This window comes from Catharus ustulatus, chromosome 2 (genome assembly GCF_009819885.2).
Source record: "Catharus ustulatus isolate bCatUst1 chromosome 2, bCatUst1.pri.v2, whole genome shotgun sequence".
NCBI classification, from domain to species: Eukaryota; Metazoa; Chordata; class Aves; order Passeriformes; family Turdidae; genus Catharus; species Catharus ustulatus.
In genome coordinates, this window is record NC_046222.1 from 119,651,582 (window position 1) to 119,678,676 (window position 27,095).

Consider the following 27,095-nt stretch of genomic DNA (forward strand, 5'->3'; position numbering starts at 1 on the left):
TGAGTCTGTCCTGACTCTCTAGAAACTTCCAGGTAGGAACAGAACAGAGGGATGGAAGCTTTGAGGTAATTTGGATCTCCTTGAGAGATTGGAGAACAACTTAAATTACACAGTTTGTCTGCAAATGAAAGAGACCAAACACAGGAAAAAGCACTGGGGGAGAAACCAGAGTTAAACTCAGGATTAATGTGCAGAAACAACAGGAGAATGAACCTGAATTTCCAGAGCAGGATTTGCTGTTAGGGCTGGTACTAGAGATGCCAGAGAGGCTGAGCTGCCCAAAGTGTTTCTTGGGCCATGGGGGGAAGGTTGGACCCCTCCTGCTCATCTCTGTGACAAACCAGCTGTGGGCTTTGCAGAGCTGGGGAGCCAAGGGGAACCTGAGCAATGGAATCGCACACCAGGATAGGGAGGACAACATTCCCAGCTGGGAGAAACCAAGCTCTGGCTTGGCTCTCATGGGGGATTTATTCCAGGTGCACAGGAACCAACCCCAGCTGTTCACACAGCTGCAACACCCGGGCACAGCTTGGCTCCCAACCATCACACAACCATCAGTGGAATTGAACTCTTCATGATGTACCACAGGAACAATTCCAAGGCTTCTCCTCCAAGGAAAACCATCCCTCCCCTCTGTACATCCCCTTCCCTTGTATTCATTGTGGCAGCACTGGTCTTTAGGAGTATGGACAGCTCTCATGTGAACAAAACACAAAATGAAACAATAACACCCATTTCTGTAGAAGAATATATTATTTAGCAGATCAGTTTAAAAGTAAAAAAAAAAAAACAAACCAAAACTGTACATCTTTGAAGGTGTCTCTTGGGGTTTTTTTTGTTTTTTGTTTTTGCTTTTTTTTTTGCATCAACAAGGATAAAAATGTGTTTGCACCATGGTTTTTTCAGCTTTGTGCTCCCTTCTTTGCTTGTACTGAAGGATCCCATGGTGTCCACAAAGCAACTCTGGCAAACCCACTAAGGTTTCTTCTGATTTCTTCTAGTGTAGAAAAAAAAAAAAAAAAAAGAAAGAAAATTGCATCCACTATGCTGGGCTTCTGAATGTACTGTGAACACTATAAAATTCAGAGAATAATGAGGAGAAATGTGTCATTAGGGCTTACCAGGCAAACAAAAATGTGTGCCAGGACCCTTGTCAGTGCATGAGCATCTGCTGAGCCATGCTGTAATTAGCAACTGCTGTACATATACAGGGAGAATCTTGACTAAAACAACTCCTGGTGCCAGTGCATCATTTCCCAGAAAAGGCTCCTTGGCTAAACTCTGATTTGTCTCTCCAGACTGTGGTCATCAAAAAGGCAGATCTGCTGCAGCCTATGCAGTGTCCAAAGGGAGAATCCTGCTGGGAGATCTTGTGGGAATGCTGGAGCCTGGGCAGTGCTGCCAGGAGCTGTGGTGAGAGTTCAGGAGGCTGGGCAGTGCTGCCAGGAGCTGTGGTGAGAATTCAGGAGCATGGACAGTCCTGCCAGGAGCTGTGGTGAGAGTTCAGGAGCCTGGGCAGTCCTGCCAGGAGCTGTGGTGAGGATTCAGGAGGCTGGGCAGCGCTGCCAGGAGCTGTGGTGAGAGTTCAGGAGGCTGGGCAGTGCTGCCAGGAGCTGTGGTGAGAGTTCAGGAGGCTGGGCAGTGCTGCCAGGAGCTGTGGTGAGAATTCAGGAGGCTGGGCAGTGCTGCCAGGAGCTGTGGAGGGGATGCCAGGGTCTGGGGAGCCCGTGGTGTCCGACACAGCTCCTCTGTGAGGAGGCTGCAGGCTGTGGGTCCATCCCTGCACCTCTCCCTGTATGGTCCCTCTTGGATTTGGATGTAGCCACCACCTCTGCTTGGCAAATACAGCATTTCTCAAACCAGAGTAGCTCAGGGCTCGTGGTTTTTTGTTCAAAGGCTGTTTCATCTCACTTTTCAGTAGTGCTGGACGTCAAACCTTCACTTTTCTGTTTCTGCAGCTGGGAAGAAGAGAAAAGCAGGATTAATCCCCCCTGACTCACACTCACAGTGCTGCTTTCCAGGGCTGCTGTGAGTCCCACGCTCAGCTCTCCACAAGGCATGTGCAACATTTCCTGGGAAATAATAGGCAGCAGCTTGGAATATCACAGGCATTGTTTCATCCAAACAGCTCTGGATGAATGTCCTGGGCAAGCAGAGCTCAGTCTTTCTCATCAGCTATTGTACTAGGCTCTCAGATTATTAATTAAGTCCTCTTGTTTCAGGATATTTCTGAATTCAAGCAGTTCCTATTTTTTAAGACCTCTTGTGCCAGTACACTGTAATTAAAGCTCCATCAGTTTGTATAAAGATGCTGTTTTGACAGCTTTTGTAAGCCAGAAATAAAATCTCAGCTCAACTTGAAAGATGAATAAGACTCAGAAAGTCTGGCAGTCGTGTTTGAGTTCTTTTGCCCTCGTTTGAGAAATGCTCCTGTCTAAATGGAAAAATGCCTGAAAGACTTTGTTCTCCTTTAAAATTTCGTGCCCTCAGAGCCTGTGCTCTTTGATCAACAAGGCTCAGCACTTGAGCTGCTGAGGGGCTTTTCCTCCACAGCTCTTGGGAGGAGATGGGAGTACAGCAAAGCTGCTGTTCCACTCACGGATGATCCAGTGAAGGAACCTTCATTGCCCACTCACCAAACAATATCAGCACAACTGGTGCTCCAGGGCACTTCCCAACTTATTGTAATGATGGAGTGGCTGAGAGCACCCTGCCTGCATGATGAATTTGTTCATGGCAGAAAACTCCCTGCTCTGTGATGCTGTTTGGGCAGGTTTTGTCATGGATCTTGGCAGGGAAAAGAGGCACTGGGAGAAGTGTGCAAGGAAGGAGTGCAGGGCCATGGTCACAGGCTGCAGGGAGCTGGACCAGAACTGTGACTGCTGCCCTGGCACTAGTCTCTGCCCTGTCAGGCTCCTGAGGCAGTGCAGACATGCTGAGAGACAGCAAATGCAGTTACCTGGAATTCCCACCTCCTCTGAGCCTTACAAAACAAGAGATGCTCTGTACACAAAAGTCCCCAATGGACAATAAAAAGGCTTCACTGGTTGTGTGTTTAATCCTCCTGGGTGCTTTGCATGACAGAGTGATTCCTCATAAATGCCAAGCACATCCTTGATGACACACACGTGGCTGGAAGTTCCTTCCCAGAAAATAAACTCATGCACTGGTGCTGCAGAGCCTTGGACTGCCCAACCAACCCCAGAACATTTTGCTGCGGTGTAACCCAGGCAAACTCCTTCCCAAGGGAGGGCAGATCCCTCCAGGGAGAGGTGTTTGCCATTGTGCTCCCTTTAGGGGAGTTATCCCTGGGGTCTCTGCCTTGCAAACAGCTCCTCTCCCGTGTCCATATCTGTGTGTTTTCACTGCTTGTGGCACACACCTCCCTCCAGCCAGGTGTAATGGATTTGTTTCTCAGGATAAGGATTGTGCCACGAGCATTCCCACTGTTTCAGAATAAAGCTGCTGCTTGATTATAATGTTTGGCTTATTCAATTATAATGTTTGCTGTATCAAGGAGATAATTGGAGTTTACCTCTTTCATAGCATCATCTATCTGCTTTAACCCCTCATAGTGGTCCCTGGATTCCCACAGAGGCTGGAGCATCACCTCCTCCACTTCTGGGAATAGCTAGGTGGAGACAAGAGAAAGAATATCAGCATTTCCCTTTGCATTCCTTGCCTTGCTGCATTATTTAACTGCACATGCTGAAGACGGGGTGGCAGGCAGGGAGGTACAGTAATTATACGATTACAAGCCACACTGAGTACAAGCCGCACTTCCAGGTCCCAGCAACTTTTCATTCTTTGTCCATACATAAGCCACACCTGATTATGAGCCCCACATTACAATACAGGCTGTGATAAAAGGTATCTGTTCTATCACCATCTGTTGAGGGTGGGGGCAGTGATCCTGATCTCCCTGGGAGATATTCTGCTAATGGGCCATCCATTGAAACCAGGCAGGGCATTGTTCTTTATCTTTTCACAACCCATCCTTCCTCCAGCCACTCATTTTCTGCTCATGGCCATTGAGTCCCACTGTGGCACTGATAAAATTACTGCATCCCATTGGGAGTTGCTCCAGCCAGGGGGAAGAGCCCAACATTTCTTACCAAGATAAAAACAGAGGTTTTGGGACACTAAGGGAGCCCCTTTCTCCACTGGACTCCAGAGGAAAACCGGATTTCTCCACATCCCCACTGGAGCTCCGGAGGGAAACTGCACCTTGTACAGGAGCACTGCTCCAACTGAGCCACATCTGTCACTGCAGGAGGATGCAGCCACCATGGAATGGGACTGCTGCCAACACCCTGCCTGACGGGTGTCAGGTTGTACTCTGACTGTGTCAGGGTTTGGGGTTTGTTTCTTTGTAGTGCTGTATTTCTATTTTAATTTCCCTAGCAAAGAACTGTTATTCCTAATTCCCATATCTTTGCCTGAGAGCCCCTTGATTTTAAAATGATAATAATGTGGAGGGAGGGGGTTTACATTCTCCATTTCAAAGAGAGGCTCCTGCCTTTCTCAGCAGACACCTGTCCTCCAAACTAAAACAGCAACTTTTCGTTCTTTGTCTGTATATAAGTCACACCTGATTATAAGCTGCACTTCAGGTTCGGACCAAAATTTTAGTCAAAATGGTGCGGCTTATAATTGTGAAATTACTGTACATCCCCATTTCCCTGGGTAACTAAACACTGCAGCTCTGCTCTGCCCCTCTTTGGTTTCTGGCCCTGGATGACTTTACCTTGGTCACTGTTTCGAACATGGGGATGAGGACAAACTTGAGAAACCCGATCTGTGCCGTGGGCTTGGTCACTTTGTCGCGGTCCATGAACGGCGCCACCGGCAGCCCCTCGGATTTCTCTCGGTCGCTCTGGAACAAAACCAGAGGTAACGAATGTTAATCCTGCCTAGCAGAGTAATGCACCCAGCAGATCAGAAGCCCTCAGATACAGATCACAGAGGTGTCTGAAGATAGCACAGAATAGTGATGTGCTTCCCTCAGGCCAATGTCTCTGCTTTGTGCAGAGCAACATCTGAATAAAGAGAATTCTGTTCAGTTATTTCTGCTCAGCACCAGCATCAAAGTGTTCACCTCCAGGCTTACAGGGTGGCTGACTCCCTTTGCAAACCCACTGGACTTGTGAGGTTAAATATTTCAGAGCATTCAGAAAGTTGGTGATGACTCTTGCTGCTCTCAAAGAGAAGGAATAGTTCTGTGATTTCTTCATTGCTCTCCAGAGAGTGACTTTTTTCAACCAGAAATTATATCTTCTTCTTTACTAGTGATTAAAAGAAAAATTCAGTTGCACCCACTTGCTTACTGAGCAGGTTCTTTTGCTGGCATCCTTCTCTGCCTTTCTGTAATAGAAGTTTTCCATGGAATCACAGAATGGTTTGGGTTGGAAAGGGCTTTAAAAACCTCCCAGTTCCAACCCCCCACCATGGGCAGGGAAACTTCCACTAAACCAGGTAGCTCAGAGCTGGAAGCTGTCTGGACTGTCAGACAGCAAAGCACATGTGAGACTTGGAAATAGCAGAAAATTGTGAAATTGTGAAATTGCAGCTCTCCCTCCCTCTTACCTGCATGAAATACTCCTCCAGTAAGCAATCTACCCAGGGCTCTGCCACCTCCATCGGGCGCACTTCGTTGGAGATGTCGCAGCATTTTATCAGTACCATCTTCAGCTGAAAGAGAACACTTCAATGCTGCAGCCCTAAAGCCAGACCTTCCCCCCATCCACAACCTTGCAATGCAGCGGGAGGCAATGCTTTCAACCAAAAAGGACAATTTCAGGATAAAACCAGAGGTCTTAAATGTTCTGGATCCTTTTTCCCTCTCTCAGTGGCTCTGTGTAAATCATTTATCCCCTCTCTGCCTTGGTTCCCCGCTCTGCAGCACTGGGATGTGTCACAGTGGGATGTCCACTTATCTGCTGCATGAAGACATTCTGTCACAAGTGACCACTGAGTTTTTTGTGGAGCACTCAGAGGCTCAGAGTTTTTTCCCTGGAAATCAAAGACAACTGCTCTGGGAAATAAAGGAGACTAGAGGTTTTACTCTTATGGATTTTTTTTTTTCCCCACAGTAAAGGATTATAAGAATTTGTGGCCTAACAGAACAATATTATTTATTTTCCTGATGGCACTTTAGGATTTCTAAAGCTGGAATAATCTATTTAATACAGAGCACTTCCAAATTCTAATTAATTTTTGGTGGGGCAGAGACTATAGGAAGGATTCTTTTTTGATAATACATATTAAATCTTGCTTTTTAAACAAACAAATGTTAATCTACAAGCTTTCCCACTATGCACAGAAAAATAAAAATCCACAAAACCTCCTTACACAGGTCATGTGTTCTTCATTTGTGTAATCAAAGTTTTCCATTTTTTCCTTGAAAGAGTCCAGTATTTCTGCATGTCTCGCCATGTCTGTAGCCAGGATTAATGTAATTATCCCCTAGCAAAGAAAACATGTTCACATATTAACTTGAATTCCTCACAAAGTCTGCTGTGGCAAAGCCAAGTAGGGTCTGTCTTGCACACAAAATGCCTGAGATGCATTGAATTGCTCATGCTGGAAGGGGAATTTTCTGACTTGGAACTGCCAAGGAAACTGGAAGAAGGTTATAAAGAGTTTGTGGTACATGAGGATCATGGTTTTATGTGATACTCCAGAGACACTGAGGTTTTTCCTTTCTGATTGACTAATTGCAGAAAAGCAAACTGTACAACAGGATGTTAAAAGCCACACTCTGGTTGCCAAGATCCACTTTCATCTCCTTGGAAGGCACTGTGGGTTTTGCTGCTGCCTTAGTGGCCCTGAGACAAAAATGATGATGTAGGTGCCAGCTGTGCCCATCCTCTTTGGATTAAGGGCTTTGAAGCACTCAGACAGAGATGAGGAGCTCTGTATCCTCCTTCTGTGCAGAGTTTATGATGGGGAAACATGTGGTTAATTTAAAGTTGTGGGTTTTCATACAGAACAGTCCATTCTGGGCCTGTGCCAGTTTCCCACATATTGGCAGAATCAGGAATCCCAACCAGCCCTTTCCCTGCCTCTTCACTCGGTGTGTAAGGAAGGTGTAATGGCAAAAATAAGATTAATTTTTGGCCGTTAGAGCCCTAATGGGAATTATAACATTGTTCAGTGCCTCAGAGATTACTGTGATGACTCCCAGTGCACCAGGGCCTCTTCCAACAGTACAAGTGATCTGCTGTTGCAAATCTTTTCCCCTTTTGAAGCCCCTCTTAAAATTAATACAGTGTTCCCTTAAAGCATGAACTTCTGAGCCTAATCCTTCCCCAGTCAGAGCTAACTGACTCCTCCAACAATATAAATATCTACCCCCAAAATGTCATAGCTTTAATAGGCAGGATGCACTCGTTATTCCTCAGCAGTGCTGCTGTGGAAATTTTCCAAGAATCTCTCTCAGATCCATCCAGTGTGAGGGGATTTTTCATCCCTGCCCTCCAGGGAGAACGCGCTCTCACCACGGAGCAGGGAAATCCGCGCGCGTTTACATCCCCAGGAACAGGAGCGGCATTCCCACCTGTCTGATCTGCTTGAACTGCTCCTGGTCCACGTTGGAGAAGATGTTGAACTCTGGCTGGGAGAAGATCTGGAAGGCCACGGCGCAGTGGTGGTTCTCCAGCGGGGAGATGTCGTTGTAGCGCACGGCCAGCTCCGTCCGCGCGTTGATCTGGTAGCTGAGGGCAGGGAAAGCCGTGACTAAAAACTCCTGCAGGCACCCTCCAGCTGCTCCAAACCATGCTGCTTATGTCCTTTTCAATGTTTTTTCAATCAGCTGCAGCTTTGGGGTTTGTTTGGTTGTTGGTATTAAATCAGATTTTCAGAGAAAATAGATATTGCTTTAATATCATCTCAACTCTGGTTCCCCTCAGTGGATGGACGTTCACCCAAAAGGTTTCTTTGCTTTCTTTAAATTTTACCACATCTCTAGTTTAAGAGCAAAATGGCATAGAGAAAAACCAGAAGGAACTGTTTGGGTTTAATTCAACCCCCACTAATGGCAAATGCAGGGATTCTCACTGATCCCAGTCAGAACTGCCTCATTTAACAAATGGTTACAAATAAATCAGATACTCTCACACAAAAAGTGTCTGTGGGTCAATGGCAATAATTTCCTCACATGAAATTAACAGAGTAAAGTACTCTTCATTATTTATAATTATGAAATAAAGTGTAAGCTAAATCCCCCTTTGCATTTTAGTGTAATTATTCCATTATAATAATTTATGGCTCTGTTACCAGCTGTAAAGTATTTCACTTTGCTTTCTCAGGAGTTAGGGGGAAAAGTGTTGGACCAGAAATTTAAAAAAAATCCATTTTCCTCACAGAACCAAGGACAGCTGGCCAACCCCAACCCAGACCTGAGCTCTGCTTTGTCCCACGTGTGAGTGATCATCAGGGCCTTGGGAAAAGGTCTGTATGTGAGAAGGAAAACCTGATCTACCAAAAAATGCCAACCAGTGTTACCTTCCCAATAAATTTTAAGGGGAGAGAAAGCAAGAGAACAGACTCACGTGTTGTTATAGCCTGGATGGTCCAAGTCATGGCACACTGCTGCCGTCATGAGAATCAAAATGTCAATTTGGGAAAATTTCTCCTAAAATACAAAACATGAACGTAATATTATGATTTCTACATCCCCTGTCCCTGTAAATTAAAAGAAATGAAGAAACCAGACATATTTATTTTTTAGAGAAATGCAAATCTGAGCAAAATGAAGCAATTTTCCTTAGAGGAATTTACTTCAGTCAAGAAAGAGAAATCTGCCTTCCCTTCCAGTAAAAATGACTCAGATTTGCCTTTGTTGCATTAAATAACAGCAGCTCAGAGGAGGCAATTTCCTTGAAACTTGCTATTACTGCAGAGAATCATATAAAAGCACTGAGACATTAGTACAGTCTCCTACAAGTCATTTGAGCACCCTGATTAGTTAAAGGGAGGACTGGAAGATGGCTCTGTTCCCATTGCATTCTGCATTAACTAAAGTTAGGAAAAGAGCAAGAAAAATTAAATCTTGTGTTCCCACAGCTTTTGAATTGCATGGACTTACATTAAAGCAAATTTTTCTTCATACTGCTACTGGCAAGAAAACAGACTTAGGCCAGTAACTGATATGTGTAACTATGGAGAAACAATGGGCTTTTAAAGTGAAAAAAGCAGTTTTGTAAAGAAATGAAATGAATATATGAGTGCAGGTTATCCAGACGGTGAAATTAATTGATGCCTATAGTTTTGGACAAAATAAAGGTCAAATGTGTGTCCTGCATACCATACATGCCAGGACAAGCACAGGTAAAAGCACAGATTTGGAGGAAACCTCTTGTGGGAACATTTTGTGCCCCAAACAAAGAACATGCCCACAGACCATAATTCAGCAGGGGTGAGGTTGTCATTCCTAAATGCTTCACTCCATCAGAATATGAACTGTGGACATCCAGGAGGTGAAGTGACCTTCCCTGCAGCCTCAGAGAGCTGTGCAGGGGCTTGGGGTCAGGAATGGGATGGCCAGAGGTGGAAACACAACTCCTGTCCTCGTGTGTGTGCCCAAGGACTGAGCAAGTCCTCAGAGCCACCACTTGCCAGCTGTTGTGCAGGAGTGGCTCAGGTTTGAGGGTGGAAATGGAGTGGTGCCATGCAGGGGGTGGTGTGGCTTTCCTGTTTTTTGGTCCCTGGTGGTATTTACCAGGAGCAGAGAGTGCTAATTTCATTTAGCTATCTCCCAGAAAGCTCACATTTAGCCAGCAGAGAAAGACTGGAGGCCTTACTTGACGAGTTCCACAAGAGAATTTCAAGCAGAGATTCTCTCAGAACAAAGGGCAGCCAGCCATATTTATAGGTTCAGGGAGGATTCAAACTACAACCAATAAAAGTTTATACAAAGAACAGCATCCAATCTAAGTGAGAAGTTCTAAAGGTGAATGACCAATTACACAGACTAATTTCTAACCAATTATCTTCCAAAGTGTTAGGAGAGTGACCAAATTCTTAAGGAATTTGGCTCAACCTTGGCATCTAGGATATCTTATCTATTATAGCAAGTTCCAGGGGCCAGGGGAAGATGGCTTTGGAGGAATTGTATCATCCACAATGTGGTACCTGGAGGCTGCAGAGGGAGATCATGCTGTACATCATCTGGGTCACGCAGAAGCAGTGCCGGAAATTGTGGAAGGGGTTGTTTCTGTAATTGTCATGAATGCACAGCTGCAGAGAGAGGGAATGGAGCTGTCAGAGGGGGCAGAGCTGTTTGCCAAGCACTGTATATCCTTTAAAAGAGTCCCATGGGGTTCAGAACTATTCTCTGCTAGGACAGAGTGACAGCACAGGGCTTCTGACACTTTCTGCCTTCCTGGGTGAGATTCGTGTGTTCCAAGAATTCACCAGCAGGTAAAGCTCACAGAAAATCCCCTCTGATACCAGCCAGCAGTGGGCAAACATCCCAGCACAGCTGCATCTCAGTCCTTAAAAGAGGAATCTGCTCTCATCCTGAATTTGTATTTCAAACCTTGCAGTGGCTAAATGGGGCTAAATGACTCTGAAGGGCTCAGAGCCCACCCCTGCTCCCCTCTCCTGCTGAATACAAACTGCAGCTCTGACACCTTGAGGGCTGAAATGTGGCTGTCATTTCATTTGCCAGTGCTCAGAGGTGGCACTTTGCTTGGCAAAGGGAAGATGTGAATGCACACCAGGCTGGAGCACACCTGGGTGGGTTTTCTACACCAGTCAGCCTGGGAGAGATCGAGCTGTTATGGGCTCACAGGAGCTGAGTGCTGTGTGGTTTCACTTTCTACAGATCCTGGCTTGGATGCCTTCATTCCACAGGCAGAATAAAACTTTGAGTTACAATACAAGATGTAATAAAAGGCATCTATTCTATCACCATCTGTTGAGGGTGGGGCAGTGATCCTGATCTCCCTGGGATATATTCTGCTAATGGTCCATCCATTGAAACCAGGCAGGGCATTGTTCTTTATCTTTTCACAACCCATCCTTCCTCCAGCCAGTCATTTTCTGCTCATGGCCATTGAGTCCCACTGTGGCACTGATAAAATTACTGCATCCCATTGGGAGTTGCTCCAGCCAGGGGGAAGAGCCCAACATTTCTTACCAAGATAAAAACAGAGGTTTTGGGACACTAAGGGAGCCCCTTTCTCCACTGGACTCCAGAGGAAAACCGGATTTCTCCACATCCCCACTGGAGCTGCGGAGGGAAACTGCACCTTGTACAGGAGCACTGCTCCAACTGAGCCACATCTGTCACTGCAGGAGGATGCAGCCACCATGGAATGGGACTGCTGCCAACACCCTGCCTGACGGGTGTCAGGTTGTACTCTGACTGTGTCAGGGTTTGGGGTTTGTTTCTTTGTAGTACTGTATTTCTATTTTAATTTCCCTAGTAAAGAACTGTTATTCCTAATTCCCATATATTTTCCTGAAAACCTTTTAATTTCAAAATTATAATAATTTGGAGGGAGGGGGTTTACATTCTCCATTTCAAAGAGAAGCTCCTGCCTTTCTTAGCAGACACCTGTCCTCCAGACTAAAACAAGCCTGTCTGTCCCTGTGTCCCGGCTAGAGCCAGCCAGGCTGGCTGAGGGAGGCTGACACATGCCACGGTCATTATTCCAATGCTCCTCTGGTTTCCTGTCCCTCACAAAGCAGCCAAGAGTCAGCAGCACTGCTGGACCCCTCTGCTGAATCCTCCTCCAGAGCCTGGACCCCAGAGAGTCCTCATGCACATGCTTCAATTACTGAGCCTGAATTAATGACATGGACAGAATTGCTGTCCACTTCCCCAGCTAAATCAGGAATTTACTTCAGGAGTCCTCACACCCCATCAGGATCAAACACTTTAACCCATCACCTGACTTCTAGGAAACCTCAAAGCTCCAGATGAGGTCGAGAGAAATGTGGTATTTCAATGCTTATTCAATACTTGAGGGTTTCATTGCAAAAGCTGCACAGATTATTCTTCAACAAGGATTTTAGAAACACATTTCATGGTTTTAAAACTACTTAGGAATGGCACAATGTGGTTGTGAGCCAGGCTCACAGGTGGTGAACATCTCACAGCCTACACAAGGACCCCTGTGGCACTGCACAAAACTGCTTGGATGTAATGGATACATCAGCACTTGGAGCCCAGAGCATCCCAGGGGACCCCTGACTCAGAGCTCTGAAGGGATGGAGTCACTGGGTTGCATTAATCACTCTTTCCTCCTCTTTCTGGAAGACTTCTGGAGCCAGTGGATGTGGGAGCAAGAAAGCCAGGATAAGCACGAGGTGGTTTTTCCTCTCCTGCTTCAAAGTGATGCCCACACTGTGCCTGGGGGAGTATCCCACTTTGGAGCAGAGCCCTTGAGGCTTTTAAAAACCACTTTTCTTTCTGCAAGAAGATTGGAAACCTCACCCTGTCTTACCTTTGTAGAAAACACACAACAAACTCCCCTTTTGTTGCTCAGAGCAAGGCTGTCTTAAATGTTAGCGGTGACAAATTGCTTGGAGACACAAGCCAGGGGAAGCTGCCTGCAGCAGTGTGTGGGTGGGCTGTTGGTGTGTGTTGACATATCACCTTGCTTCCCATGTTTTGGGGCTGTGAAACAGGAGGGGGAGATCTTCTGCTTCATCTACTCTGTGTTACCCTTTTTTGTGTTGGGTTTCATCCCACCCCTCATCCAAGGTCAACACCACCCAGCTTTTCATTTGTCTCCTTCAGAGAGAGAGATTTACCAGCTTTTGATTGATTTTGGTGTCTCCTGTGATGCAGTCACATTATTTTTCTAAAAAGGCTTCACCAGCACAGGGAATAAATTCCAGGTGAGCCTCCTGCCTCCTGTGGTGACATTTTATCCCTTATTCCAGGCTCTGCTCAGCCTTGTGCCTCGTTGTCCCCTCCGAGCAGTGACAGCCCCTTGTGCCTCCTGCCACTGCTGCACTGTAATAAGTGATGGACCCAGTCTTTCCTTTGTCTTTTCCAGCGAATCCTGATTTTGTGAAATTTTTAGGAGTCTACATCCATCTAAAACAGTGCCCTCTACTCTCAGCAGGCTCCTCAGGGAATCAGAAGAGATTAATGAGATGTAATCTTTAGTACAAGAATCCTGTGAAACATCAGTATGTTGAATTCACACCATGACATTTTTAATTATTGTCTCAATCAATTTGTGAGACACAGAGGTAAGTTTTTACCAGTTATAATTCCTCAGGCTATCCCTGGATGTTTTTTAAACAATGGTTAAAATATTTACTGTTCTACAGTTCTCTAGGAACATGGTGTTTTTTTTCCTGAGAAAGCCAATATATTCTTCAGCTTTTTAGCAAACACTTTCTTATGCTCTCCCTTGGACCTGAAAAATTGCTTTTTAAATATTCCAGTGTTTCTTCCTCAGACATCTCACTTTTGGCATGATCTCATCTTTCTCACATTTTGCATCTCTGCAGCATTCTCACATCAAAGACTGAAGCAAAGAAAGCTACCTTCTCAGCAATTCCTTTTCCTTCCTGACTTGCTCTTTTCTCTGCTCCCTGTGATTTAGTACATTGAGTGATTATTGCACATATTGGCACTTTTTAGCTATATCTGAAGGCACTTGTCTTGCCTCCATTTACAGTAGGTATCAAGAGCATTCAGCAGAAATGAACTGCTTTCAGCAACAGAAACCTCAGCAAATGAAGGCAAAACAGTTAAAAAAGAGTCATTTGTGACCACAAGAATGCAAACATTTTCTGAACTACTCAAATTTTAAGGATTTGTATAGACTGACTGCTTTCATTGGGATTACTCATGCAGGTCATGTTAATTCCATTACTAAACACCTTGTTTATTGATGTTTGAATGGGAAAAATCACAAACACCAGTAACTGAAATACTCACCAGCCACCTCTTCAGCGTGATAGGGTTGATGTTGAAGTCTTTTACCAGCCCAAGGTCGTGGTACATGTGCTCCAAACAGCTCAGCATCTGCAGCCAGGAGCAGGCAGGTTATTGTTGGCTCTGTAAACACCCCTGGAGGACACCCTGTGAAGTGAATTTCCCCCTTGCAAGCATCAAATAATTGCAGAGCCCTCTTTGGATGAAGGAAAGATGTTCAAAGATTGCATGATTAAAGGCAGTGCAAGAGGGGAGACAGAGAAGGTCTGAAAGGTTTTTTTAAGCAGCACTCTGCTGTGGAGTTCACAGGTTTTGTGCAGGGCTTTGAATATCCCCAGCACTCCTCAGTAACTGTGATTCCTGTGTATCACAGCAATTCCTGCTCATAAAAAAAAAAAAAAAGTATTGCCATTTTTCTAGTTCAGCTAGGATGTGTCTTACTGCTCAGTTGGAGCTTTTCCCTGGCTGTACAGGAATGGATCAGGCTCTAGCTGAATAGAAAATGACAGCAGAAAATAAGAGATTCCCTAAAGAAACATTTATTTCAGGCATTTGTCAATACCTTCTTTCTTTATGACTTCTTGTGAGCTCCTAACTCCATTACCTTAGCTCATATTTCTTGTTTAAAAGATTTCCCATTATAATCCTACAAAATTGCAGCAGTTTTGGGATTATCCCCTCGTGGGGACTGTAACTATGGATCCCAAGAGCTGAGATGCAAGGACAGGCAGCTCTCTCACCTGCTCTGCAGTAGCAAGGGGGATGCAGGTGATTTAGCAGCACCCCTCATGTTTAATCATCTAGGCTTGAAAACAAAAGATATTGATAACCTCAGGTGTTTGAGTGCTTAACATCTCCCACCAGTCAGAAACAAACAGGTTTCCTGGAGTTCAGGAGTTTATGTGCATGTGCATTCCCATTTCTGAAGGGCAAATCTGCAGGGGATGGAATGTGGCCATTGTTAGAAAATGCAGTTTTTAGACTCTAAAACAATCCAGGGGTTTCAGCACAATGAGTAAAATGTCACAAATACAGCCCTGGAGGCATTTCTAGTTAGTTTTCTGTTATTTAGGCTCTTAGAAACTCACCAGTAAAAAAGATTTAATCTAATGAAACTTTATCCAGGGCATAAATCTAAGTCATGGGGTAACAACAGGGCTGATTTTGAGTAATCCAAACAGGAAGAGACTTTCCTGCAAGACCCGAGGGACAAAGCCATGAGCTGAATTCTGCTCAGATCACACAGACAGCATTTTGCTGAAAATCCCCTTGTCCTGGTAGAATATATGTTTTGTAATCACACACAGAATCACTGGGTTGGGAGAGACCTCCAAGATATCAACTCCAACCCATCCCTAACACCTCAACCAGACCATGGCACCCAGTGCCACATCCAGGGATGGTGACTCCACCACCTCCCCAGGCAAAGCATTCCAATACTTTATTATTCTTTCAGTGAAAAACTTCTTTCTGATAGTTCCATAAAAGACTTTCCAAGACAATGAACTTTATCCAGAAGTGCTGAATTACCCTTAGAAATGCAGCTGTTGCTAAGAGAGCTTTGGGTGAGTGATGGGGTGACTTTTTGAGTCCCCAAACTGCCCCTGAACACAGCAGAATCTCAGTTTTCATGTTTAGCTTTCTTGGTCAGCAGCAAAAGCCTGAATATGGGACTCTTGTAAGGCTTGAAAAGTGAGAGGGCATTTGAGAAGGAGCCAGGCTTGCTGCAGAGCTGTGTTTGCTGAGATGCAGCAGAGCACATTATTCATTTGCTCACAGCTGAACGAGGTTTATGACCTGCCTGTCCCACACTGAGCACGTGGGCAAACACTCAGGGCTAAACAAGCAGAATTGAAATATCCTCTGTAAACATAAAGCAGAGCTAAGAGGGCGAGATAAACCCATATGGTGCTTGGCTCACCACAGCTTGTGTGGAATCTCATTTCTGAGCAGACTCCTCCTTGCAGGGCAAGTTTGATCTCCACACCCTGCTGTTTGCCTTGTTCATGCCACCATATAAAGCTTCCCAGCCCTTTGAATGAGTTACTGTGCTAAAGTGCTGTCCCCCAGTCCACAGGAAACCGTGGAGAATGGATTTGGTCTCTCCTCATTCTTCCTTAATAGTCAGAACAGCAATAATCCAGCAGTGTTGTGGTGTACCTGTCAGACTGTAATTCCCCCTTGCTGCAAAGACCTGACAGAGAAAAGGGGCTGGAGATGGATGTTTTTCTTAAGTGAGATTTGTTAGTATTTGCTAAATCTGCTTTTACATTATATTATTAACTGCTCACTCTCCTTCACACTCCTACAGGTTTACACAGAGACCCTTCCAGAACCTTCTGCAGTACAAATGATGAACCATGAATAATAGCAGTAAGGAAAGGAAGAAAATGAAGCAATGAGGAGATACTAATTGGCTGTGAATGCAGCCTTGCAACCTCTTCAGAACAAACTGCAGAAAAAATCCTCAGTTTCAAGGGGTGTGAATCAATGCCTGCACCCCTGCCTGCTGCTTTATTGATTTGAGTGGAGTTATGGATGATGTGCTTAAGCACACACTTCACTGGGGATTGATTGGTTCAGATGAAGTGGTATGAGAGAATTCATGTGGCAGTAATGACAGTGCACCAGTTGAGGGACTTTACTAGGAAGAGATTAAAGAGAAAATAAAGACGAGCCAGGGTATGACAAGCAGCATAATCTACCTGGCATCTGCTAGGAAGAAGCACTGGAAATTAAAAAAAAAAAAAAAAAGAGACAGTAAGGGGCAAGAAAAGGGGGAAAACCCTGCAGACTGTCTCAGAGGGCTCTTCTGGCCATACTGGCTCCCAGAAAGGGCCAGCCCAGCTAAGGTGGCATCCTCACCTCGTTGGGCTCCCACAGCCACACGTCAAAGGTTGGTTTCCGCAGAGCCTCGATGGTCTCCTGGGACAGCATGTACTGCAGGCAGAAAAGAGGAGTGAACAGGGGTGTCCCTGCCATGGGAATGCTACTGGCATGTCCTTGGGGCTCCCAGGCTTCTATTCATGAGGGGTTTGGCCACATTTCCCAAGGAGAGAGCAGATGATCTCCCCCTCTGTCCACCCATCCCTCCTCATCCTCCTCACCAGCTGGCAGCTGCTCATTGAGGCAGGTCCTTGTGGAGCAGAACTTGGGAGAAAAGGGAGACTGGAGGTGCTAAGGAGAGGGTCATGGCTAAATCCAGCACAGGGAATCAAAGGCACAGGGCACAGACCCATCCCTGGCTGCGCTGGTTCTGCTGCCTGCAGAGCATCAAAGCTGCCAGCTAGGGAGGGGTGGTGTGGAGTCTCTGCTTACACTGCTAAATTAGCTGGTGGGGATGATATGTTTATTTTCAGATGATTTATGCTCTCACTTCTAGTGTTTTTTCAAGAGTGCCCACAGTTTCAAATTGGTTGTCAGCCTGCAAGATTCAAGTGATTTTTTATCATTACGCTCAGAAGCCTAAAACAAAAAATCAAGCTCATTCACCAGTTATGGTTGTATACAAAATGAAAAGAAAAGGAATGTGCAGGGTTAAAAGACATGGGGGTATCAGGATGGTACAGATTCATCTTTTCAGGATCCTATTCATCAGTGGTTTTGGGACTCAAAAACCTTGTGGCTTCAATTGGCCCATTCACCATGGCTGTCTCTAGCTTGGGTTTGCTCTCCTGAGCAGGTGAATGACAATTTCTGAACCATCAAATTGTTTGATACTTAATCCAAGGAGGAACAACAGAGAAGATTAATTTTTCCTCTTCAGAAGGCAAGGAGTTTTGCATTTGCATACACAATGCATACTTAGTGTGACTTTCTGCAAGAAAACTGCAAATTAGCAGTACAGATTTGATGGTGCAGTGACATCTTCCTTCAGCTTCACTGGCATTGGACAAATCCAGCACCTGACAACTGATAACAAATTTTGCAGATCTCCAAAACCCCAGACTCCAGTGAGTTTTGGTCTAGGAATAATGCAGAAATAAAAGCTACCAGTTTGCTCTGCAGTGGGTCAGTGCAACTCTTCACAGCCTTTATTCTTGATTCAAGATCCTAATGCAGCAGTCCATCAAAGTTTAATCTGACATGTATACTTATCAAGGGAAAAAAAAACTGGCTTAGAACTGATGTGTTCTGTGAAATCATGTGTTAGTGTCAGGAGCACAAGCCTCCTGGGCAGAAGTTAATTAAAAGAAGTCCCCGAGTGCTTCAGTGGAGGTCGCTTTTGCAAGGCAGAGCGGAACAACGAGCAGAATTTATTGCTGTGCTGGGCTCTGGAGACAAATGTGCACAGAGCCACGTCCATGTCATGCACCTGCATCACCCAGGAGTGTGAGGATTTGGGTGGCTGAGCCAGCTTTGGTGCCCAGGAGATGCTCAGGTGCAAGGTGATGCCCATGGTTAAACCAGGATTTACAAATGTGTGAGCTGGTTTTTTGAGCTGAGCACTGGGCAGGCATAACCTGGCAGCTTTTAATAATTCTTGTGGGCAAAGACTGCTGGTTCTGGGACCAAAGATCCTTCATGGTTTCAGCCCCATCCATCACTGTGGATTTGTACTTGTATTTACCCAGGAGACATTTTTCTTCCAGCATTACTGTTTTCTCTAGCAAATACACTAACTCATTTTCACAGGGACAATGAATCATTTTGGAGAGAATCCAATGTCGCATTTTCTCTTTGTTTCCCTAGGTGAAGCATGCCCATAAATTACATTTTAAATTAAAAAATAATCTATTAGGAGAAAACAGGCAGCAGCACCACTTTCAATCAGAACACAGCATTACAGGGTGTTTTTGATTGTTGCTGTGAGCATGGAGAATAAACAAATATAACTAGACAAAAGAGTGTTAAATGTTGATGAATGCACAATGTTCATTAACATTTCAAACACTAATGAGCTTTCAAGTATTAAAGACTACTGAGAATTAAACTTTAAGTCACCGTGGGCAACTGATGATTTTTTTCCATTGGCTGGTAGGAGTTTTGGATGAAACCTTGGATGTAGAACAACTAGGAATTAATGGCTAAAGAGTCAGGCAGGGGCTGGTCAGGGGGAAGCCATGCAGTGGGAATTGGGGAAGGATTGTGTGGTACCTTTGGGTAGGATGGGACATCCCTCCGGGGAGCTGGCTTCTTGCTTTCATCCAAAAAGCTGTACTTGCAGGGACAGTTCGTCCTGGAATGAAATATTCATCTCTTACATCGAGGGAACAGAAGCACAGTGCCTCAAAAAGCACCAGAAGTGCTCTGGTGTCCCAGTAGCCACCCCTCAGAGAACCACCCCGCTCCTCAACCTCTCCCTTTCCAATGTGGTGTTGTTCAAATGATTTGAAAGCATCATCCTCTTTAAGATTTTCTCCCCTTTTCCAACACCCCTGTTGCCTTCTCTTGGTCTGTTTGCATCCAAGAGAGAAGCTGAGTTCAGGCATGGACAGCCAACCACTTCTCAAAGCAAGTCAATCCCAGTGAGCAGCTTGGGGTCCATGGCATCCTTCCTTCTCCAGGCCCACCAGGGACCAGGCTATGGGCACACCTGTGCTGATTTACTGCTGAAGGCACCCCCTGAGCCCTGCTGCAGCCCATAAGAACTTCCACTCTGCTGCTGTGAGCTCCTTTCACATGGGACAGCAGCACAGAGGGACTTGGCAAAGAGTTCTGCTTGGCTCCCTGATCCTGGAGAAAGGGAGCCACTACCAGCAATTGCAGTAATTAACTTGCCTGGTTATTAACACTGCCAGTCCTCTACTCTTCTTTCCCCTGCAGGTGGAAAAGCCAAACTGATGCTTTTCCATCTGAGCAGAGGCCCAGGGGGAGCCTTATCAGTCTCTGCAATCCCAGGTGATGGTCAGGATCTTCTCCCAAATAATCTCAAACTGTGCCATAGGAGGGACAGGCTGGACATCAGGGAGAATTCCTTCCCTGAAAGGGTGGCCAAGCATTGGCAGGGGCTGCCCAGGGAGGTTTGGAGTCCCCATCCCTGGAGGTGTCCCAGCAAGGGCTGGATGTGGCACTCAGTGCTCTGGGCTGGGGACAAGGTGGGGATTGGTCACAGGCTGGACTCGATGGCCTTGCAGGGCTTTTCCCAGGTAGCTCCTGCTTATTGGATATCTCCTACCATGGACTTTATTAACCTTCATGTGAGGCTGATCTTGCATTTTGCATTTATAGTCATGGAATGGTTTGGGTTGGAAGGGACCTTAAAATTCATCCAGCCCCACCCAGCCTGCTGTGGGCAGGGATGCTGCTCACCAGCTCAGGTTGCTCAGGGCCCCATCCAGTCTGGCCTTGAGCACTTCCAGGGGTTTATCCCTGGAGTCCTAACATTTGGATTATCCTCTCTCAGTTTTCAAGCCCCCTGCCAAAGGAAGCAAAAAGAAACTTCCCAAAAGAAGCCAAGCAAAGCATTCCATTAGCTTGGTTTGTGCATTTTTGATTATTGTATTTTGCATTGTATCTCTTTTGAGTGATTCTCTTCTCTGTTGGGAATTAGTCCAGGTCTTTTTTCTCCTCCTAACATTGATGCCTGCTGTCATTTCTGGTGGCAGTGTCTGAACCCTGTGAAAGTTATGTCATCTTACAGCTCATGATGGTCAGCTGACTTCAACCAGCTGCCTTTTCCTGCCCTGGTTAAGAAGATTCTCAGTTGATGAAAAGCTGTCTTAATCGTTTCTAAAGCTGCTTCCTCAGAACTGCACTGTGTGGGGTATTAGTAGGATAAAAATAGTGAGATTGGGGCATTCCTTGCCCTAATTGGAGCTGACTGCCAGGGTGAGCTGAGGGTCAGCCAGCTATTTCTAATTCCCAGCTGTAGTAGGATATTGAAGCCTTCATCCCAGCACACTGGGGAACACATCAGAGCATCAGACCTTCACAAATGCAAAACTGTATCTGCAAATGATCATGATTTTAAATGACACCATAATGCTATTAGCATCTGCCAATGGTGAGTGCAAAAAGCAGACAAGCAAAAAAAAAAAAAAAAAAAGCAATCTGAGGAGGATGCAAATGGAGTTCTTTGCTCAATTCACTGTGGTTTTATAAACCTGGCTGCTCAGCCTTATTCTCTCATTTGGTAATGTAACAGCAAATACAAGAATAGGTAAACATCCATACAGCTGTGTACACTGTGATCTTATTGAAGGAATACAGGCACTCACACATATTTATGTACATGAATTAAATTTAGATGGGATCCCTAATTGCAACCACAGTGCATTATCTAGCAAATGCCACTGCACAAAGGGATGACAGGTCTAAATGAGAGCAAATACATTCCCACTTCTCTGGGATGCCTCTGTTCCAGCACACATCTCATGCCAATGGGAGAGGCTTTGCTCAGCCACCCTGGAGTGAAGCATCCCAAGGCTGGGTCACCACAGGCTGCTGAGCTGGCTGCTGTGATGGCTTGGGAATAGGGAACCACAGCTCATTCCTCAGCAGCTCTGATGGGAGCCACCAAGGAGCATCCTCTCCTCAGTCTGGTACCCACATCCAGCTCCTGCTTTGGGTCCTGAACCTACAGGGTGCAGATATGGGAATTCTTCATGGGCAGAATTCTGGGCAAGCAGGAGGAGCTTTTGAGCAGCTGGGAGGAGGGAGATGCAGCTCAGGGTAACCAAGAGGAGCTGTGACAGAGCCATATGGACACAGCACTGGAGTGATGCTGAGCAGAGCGAGTCCTGCTCCTGCTGCAGCGAGAGCAGCCCTGAGTGTGAGCTCAGAGCGAGCCAGGCTGGTGCCTGTGCCCAGCTGAGCCCACCCATCCTCACCACAGCTTTCCAGCCTCACACCCCTGCTGGTCTCTGGCTTTTGGAGCCTGTCACATCTCACCATGAGCTCTCAGTGAAGGTGACACCCCAGCTGGAGCTGGCTGCACTGAGCAGATGGAGCACCCCCCATTCCGGCTTTTCTTGTGAACAGGTTGTTTTTTAGACCACAAAATATAGATTGGAAGGTGACAGATCTGGGGTGGCAGTTAGTCATGGCTGCTGGGACAGTCTTGTACTTCCTGATGTGGTGTGGTGGCGAGTGAGCAAACGTGAATTTGCTGTAATTTCTTTTTTTGGACCTAATTCCTTGTCCACCTGTGCATCAGCGTTCAGCTCTGCCAGCTCCTACCACAGCTGAAGGAAAGACACATGGGCACACACGTTTGTACATCACACCCAGCACAAATCAGCACTCATGCTTTTGCTGCCAGCCTGGGCTTGGATTTTTCTAATGAGATTTCTCCACACACCCCAACAAGAAATGATGCAAGTCACAGGGCAAACTGCATTCCGCCCTGCTGGGATAAATCTGAGGCACAAACTGCATTCCAGCCTGCTGGGATAAATCTGAGGCACAAACTGCATTCTGCCCTGCTGGGATAAATCTGAGGCACACATCTGAGGTTAATAATGTTACTCTGCATTTATGCTAATGTGACAGCTGAATTTGGCCTTGGACTTCATGGGAATGAATTATCATTGTGCCTCCTGACATATCTGCATGGCAACATTTATAAAATCGAGTGATTATAAAGCCTGAACCTTTTAGCGCATCTCCCATTGCCCTCAGTAGGAAACAGTCTTGATTAAAGGTCAGAAAATTTGACCTGAGACTTTGAAGACAACATTTGCTGAGAAAAATCCCCTTCACATTTTGAGCAGCATATTCCTCTCCAGCAACCTTCCCAGAAGAATTCCCAATCTCACAGTGATGATTTGTTTGCCCTAGTGGGGCACTTCAGTGCCACAGGAGGCATTTTCCAGCTGAGACCACGCACCGTACCTAATGCAATTTTTTCTGCTGGTGTTTTAATTACAGCAAAACTGAGGTTCAACATCACAATGAGCCCTTGCATTAGAAAGTAAATTCCCAATTTCTCATTGCATTTGAAACGGATGATTTATAATAGCATGAGATCATAATTAGAGGAGCTGCTACATATTTATTTGGTAATTTCCCAGAATATATTGGAGCTGATTCGAGTGCTAACTGGTTCCCAACCAAAGGCTGCACTGTGCACAAGTTCTTTTCCCATTCTCTCTCTCCCCCAGTAAATCTGGATGAAGATTTCCCATTCTATATGGTGACAAATAACTCCCAAGACCTTCTTCTCTCCTCCCATGGCCCAAACTAATTTAACTGGTGAATGGCTATAAATCTCCAAGCGGTAAATTAAAGCCACTGTCCTTGATGGTTATTGGTTTCCTGGCTCTTTTACTTCTAAGCCCAGGAGATAATTCTGTGGAAATGTTGCATTAGGGTTTGAAACCAGGCACTTGCTGCTGTGGTTTTGTCCCAAGCAGAACTTACCTGCTGTTCCTTGCTGCCATTTCCTCCCTCATCTTTTTAATGTCGCGCTTGCATTTCTCAATCTCCACCACTTTCAGGCCTTCCACTGCCAACAGAGGGAAACAACAGCGCTGTTACCGTGGCAAAAAGTCACAGCATCTCCTTCCACAGTGGTGCAAAATTTCAGAGAGCTCTGCCAGTGGGGTTATCCAGCCAGCTCTCACAGGCTGCCTCAGCTCTCCCACCTGCAGGTGCTGCCAAGGATCTTGGAAACCCAGGAATTGTCTGCTGCCAGTGCAGATAACAGAGCTTTAATTCACCCAATGGTTATAACATCTCAGCTTTGCCACAGCAGCAGGCAGCCCCTCTGCTGCCTTCACTTCTCTGCTGTAGAGCACAAATCAGAGGAAATCCTGAGCAGAAAAAAAGCCCCACTCCCGTGATGGGATGATAAGCATGGCTATGCAAACACGTCCCAGCAGGATTAGAATTCCCATTAAGATAAAAGGGTTTAATTCGGAAGTTCATGCAGAGCATTAAGGAGCTCGGAGAGGCATTGTTGGATACAGAAAATCCAAAGTGAGAATGCAGGAGGGAGAGCAAAATGTTGAAAATTCGGCTCTAATGATAGATTTATTTTTTTTTAAACTATTGAAATCCTGTCACTTCTTTTTGCCAATCAATTCTGTAATCAAAGGTTATTTCTGCATGCAGCACAGAAAATCCTATATTTCCCTTCTGCATGTAATTGTGAGAGCCACGAGGCAAAAAGTTTGATTGCCTTTTTATGCAGCAGAGCACTTCATTCCCTGTAGCTGAGAGAGCCCAGTGCAGGGAGAGTGTGAGAATAATTCTCCCTTTTCTTTCCCCCTGGTTGAACTGTCAGAGCGATCAAGGACACAGAACCATTTATTGCATCCATGTCATTCACATGCAATCATTTTACAGCTCATTTGTTTACTGAACTCGTTGTTTACACGGATGAGCCATGGCTGGGGAACTCAAGAGAAGCACAATCAGAAAATCAGTATTCATCAACTTTCTTAGGAAATCACAGTCTGGATCACACTTATCTGGAGAGCAGCATGTAAGTGATAAAACCCTGCCTCGAAGGGCACAGCTCTGGAGATAAGCAGAGATCTCAGGTTTGTTTTCCTTTGTGAGAGTAACAACAAAGATTGCAGCTGGAACTGGGAAAAGGGAAAGAAATGTGTATGAACTAAGCCCAGAATGCCACGTATTAGGAGAGGAAAGGGAAAGGGGTTGGTTTATGTTTGCTTTCAGGGATGCCCTCCTCTTAAAAATCCCATTTAGACATTTATATTTTTTTGTGCATCATTCTTACAGGCAATTTCTCTGGGTGATCACAGTGTGGTGATGCAGATAAGCTGCTGTCCTGCTTATTGGATATCTTCATTCTGGATACCTGCCTGCACTTTTCTGGGTGCTTTTCTCAGCAGCTGATGCTCACAGCTGACCTGCAGGCCCTGTGCTGCACTGGTGCATTCACCCAGAGAAATTCCTGGGTAGCCCATTTGCCAAGATGTCTAATTGGTGGCCAGTGCCCATTTGGAGCAGTGGGAGCCAAGCAGAGTTATCAGAGTGACAGGGAAGTGGGGCAGGCAGCTGCAGGGAGGAGTTCTAGTGCCAAGTGCCAGCCCTGAGCATTTTTTCCTGCTGCATTTCTTTGGTTTTTATCCCAAATCTCTCAGAGGGAGCAGAGAATTTACATAATTATTTTCTTAAGGTAGATGTGAAGTGCTTAAAAATTGCAAAGGGTTTTTGTTTTTGCCAGTTATTTTTCCTTATTCTTGTGTGGGCTGCTGTGCAGAGTAAGTCAAGGCGTGGGACAAAGTGCTTGCTCTGCATGGACTCATTTTCCAAGGGGAAGTGACAAGCTTTAGCTGGGATTTAAAAATCAGCTGAAAGATTTGGCTCCCCTGAAAACTCATCTCTGGTGAGGTCTCCAGGCAGGGCTGGGAAGGAAGCTGAGAACATTTCATGTGAGGTGCTGTCATGAGCACTTATCCCCACACACAACATCCCCTCTGGGGGAGAAATCCTGGAGAGCACATGTGAAAGGGGTGGGAAAAGGATCTCTGAAGGAGGCAGGAGAAAAGGCAACATAAAAGCACAATTCTTTCCACATTTGGCTCGCCAATGATGAATGGCCATGTCATGTGCACTGATGAAGGGCCCATTACATTATCCTGCAGTGAGAAACACCTCCTGAAAAGACCCTGTGCTGTCTGAAGAAATCCTTGGGCTGAGCCCAGCAGTGAAATGTGGCTCAGAGCAACCCCTGGGAGCCCAGCTCAGGCAGGGAGGTTGGACACTCCCTCTCTCCCACGGTTCTGCCTCTCAAACACGACAGCCCAGGGAATGATTTCAGAATGCTGCAGCCTGGGCTCTGTTGCAAACCCAATTTCCAGCAGATGGGTGCAGTGCAGACAGGCAGCCCAGCCAGCTCCTGCCCACACATTGCTCCATCAGATGGATGCCCCAGCAGTGGGATCAGGCAGGGAGAGAGCCCTCCCTGGGGAGCAGGAATTCTGCATTCTCTGGGCAGGCTGCCCTCCCTAAACCAGCAATAAAGTGCTGGAGTGGTGTGCTGGCTGTGCATTGAAAAACTGGTTTTTTTCCTTGTTAAAAAAATCCCTATAACCAAACAAAAAACTCCTCCCCTCCCTAAAGTAAACAAAAAAAAAATTAACAACTAACTAAAGTGTTTCTGTATGTTGTTGTTAAAAAACAAAAGAAAGTGTGAGAGGGGGGAGGAGGAAGTGGTCTAAAAGTTTCATTCCGAATTTATTATTTCTTTATGCTCTTAATAAAGTCTTTCTTTACTTCCTTTAAGTTTAAAACCTGCCTTGCTTTTGCTCCTGATTCTATCTCACAGAAAACAAACCCAACAACAAAATTATATACAAATTACCAAATCTAAACTACTACAAGTGGGCAGGTGCTCAATTTTCTCCTGCCAGGAATGGCATAAATGCCTTGTTTATCTCCCTCCTGTGCTGTGAGCTGCCAGTGTTGAGAGGCAGAGTGTGTGCCAGGGATCCCAGGGGTTCACCAGAGGCCAAAAGCAGCCCCTGGCTGGCTGGAATAGCTGCTTCTTGGGCTGCCAAGGGGATACAAAGACCCACAGCTTACCTCATTTGCTCTAATCCATGGCATTTAGCCCTGAGGAGTGGAGCTGGTCAGAAGTTTCGCTGAAAATGCAGAGTGACTGAGCTCATTTTAATTTTCTCTCTTTTTTTTTTTTTTTTTTTTTGGGGGGGGGAGAGGGTTTTTTGTTTTTTTTTTTCCTTTTTTTTCTCTTTTCTTTTTTTTTTTTGAGCCTTGGGAGAAGCAGCAGCCAAACAGACAGCAGGAATTCATACCTGGGTTTCTTTCTGGGGTTTGACAAGCTGCAGGTTGCCCCCTCCATGGACATCCCTGAGCACCAGGAGCCTGAGGTGGCCACAGGGAGAGGCTTCCCTGCAGCTGCTCTGCAAATAAAGACACTTCACTTCTTCCTCTCCCTGCTGACAAAGGGATCAGTCTCCCCAAGCAGCTGCAGGGTCAAGGTAGCTTCTGGCTGGGGGAAGTTACAGGAAAACAACTTCTTCCATGAACCAGAAACTCCTTTTTTTTTTTTTTTTTTTTCCTTTTTTCCCAGCCAGCCCTAGTGGGAAAGTTCTTTGTGGGAAAGGCTCTCCCTGCTCCTGACTTTAACATCCTCGAGGATGTGGCTTTTGGAGTCACAGCTGCATGGCAGCACCTTATTCACACCTTTCCCTGCCTCTCTGGGACCTGTGTTCTGCATAATGCCCTGAAACAACTCAGAAGCTGCACAGGGGGACACAAAACTACCCAAAAAACCCAGAAAAGGAGCTCACTGACCGGGTGAGTTTAATTTGGC

At 45.7% G+C, this 27,095-nt stretch overlaps 1 protein-coding gene across 6 annotated transcripts in view; it reads right to left on the reverse strand.

Annotated features, from left to right (window-relative positions):
• Positions 1-1,625: 1,625 nt before the first annotated feature.
• The window catches only part of PDE9A (phosphodiesterase 9A), a 51,358-nt gene continuing 25,888 nt past the window's right edge, over positions 1,626-27,095 (reverse strand). For all 6 annotated transcript variants that reach the window (XM_033052520.2, XM_033052521.2, XM_033052522.2 and 3 more), the window contains 12 exons: positions 23,210-23,294; positions 19,004-19,085; positions 16,772-16,846; positions 13,910-13,996; positions 10,135-10,239; positions 8,553-8,635; positions 7,559-7,715; positions 6,352-6,465; positions 5,587-5,691; positions 4,748-4,876; positions 3,536-3,631; positions 1,626-1,958 (listed from right to left, as the gene is read on the reverse strand). In XM_033052520.2, coding sequence (XP_032908411.1) covers positions 1,908-1,958; positions 3,536-3,631; positions 4,748-4,876; positions 5,587-5,691; positions 6,352-6,465; positions 7,559-7,715; positions 8,553-8,635; positions 10,135-10,239; positions 13,910-13,996; positions 16,772-16,846; positions 19,004-19,085; positions 23,210-23,294 — 1,169 coding nt within the window. In that variant the 3' untranslated portion in view covers positions 1,626-1,907. The remainder of the gene's footprint in view (positions 1,959-3,535; positions 3,632-4,747; positions 4,877-5,586; positions 5,692-6,351; positions 6,466-7,558; positions 7,716-8,552; positions 8,636-10,134; positions 10,240-13,909; positions 13,997-16,771; positions 16,847-19,003; positions 19,086-23,209; positions 23,295-27,095) is intronic.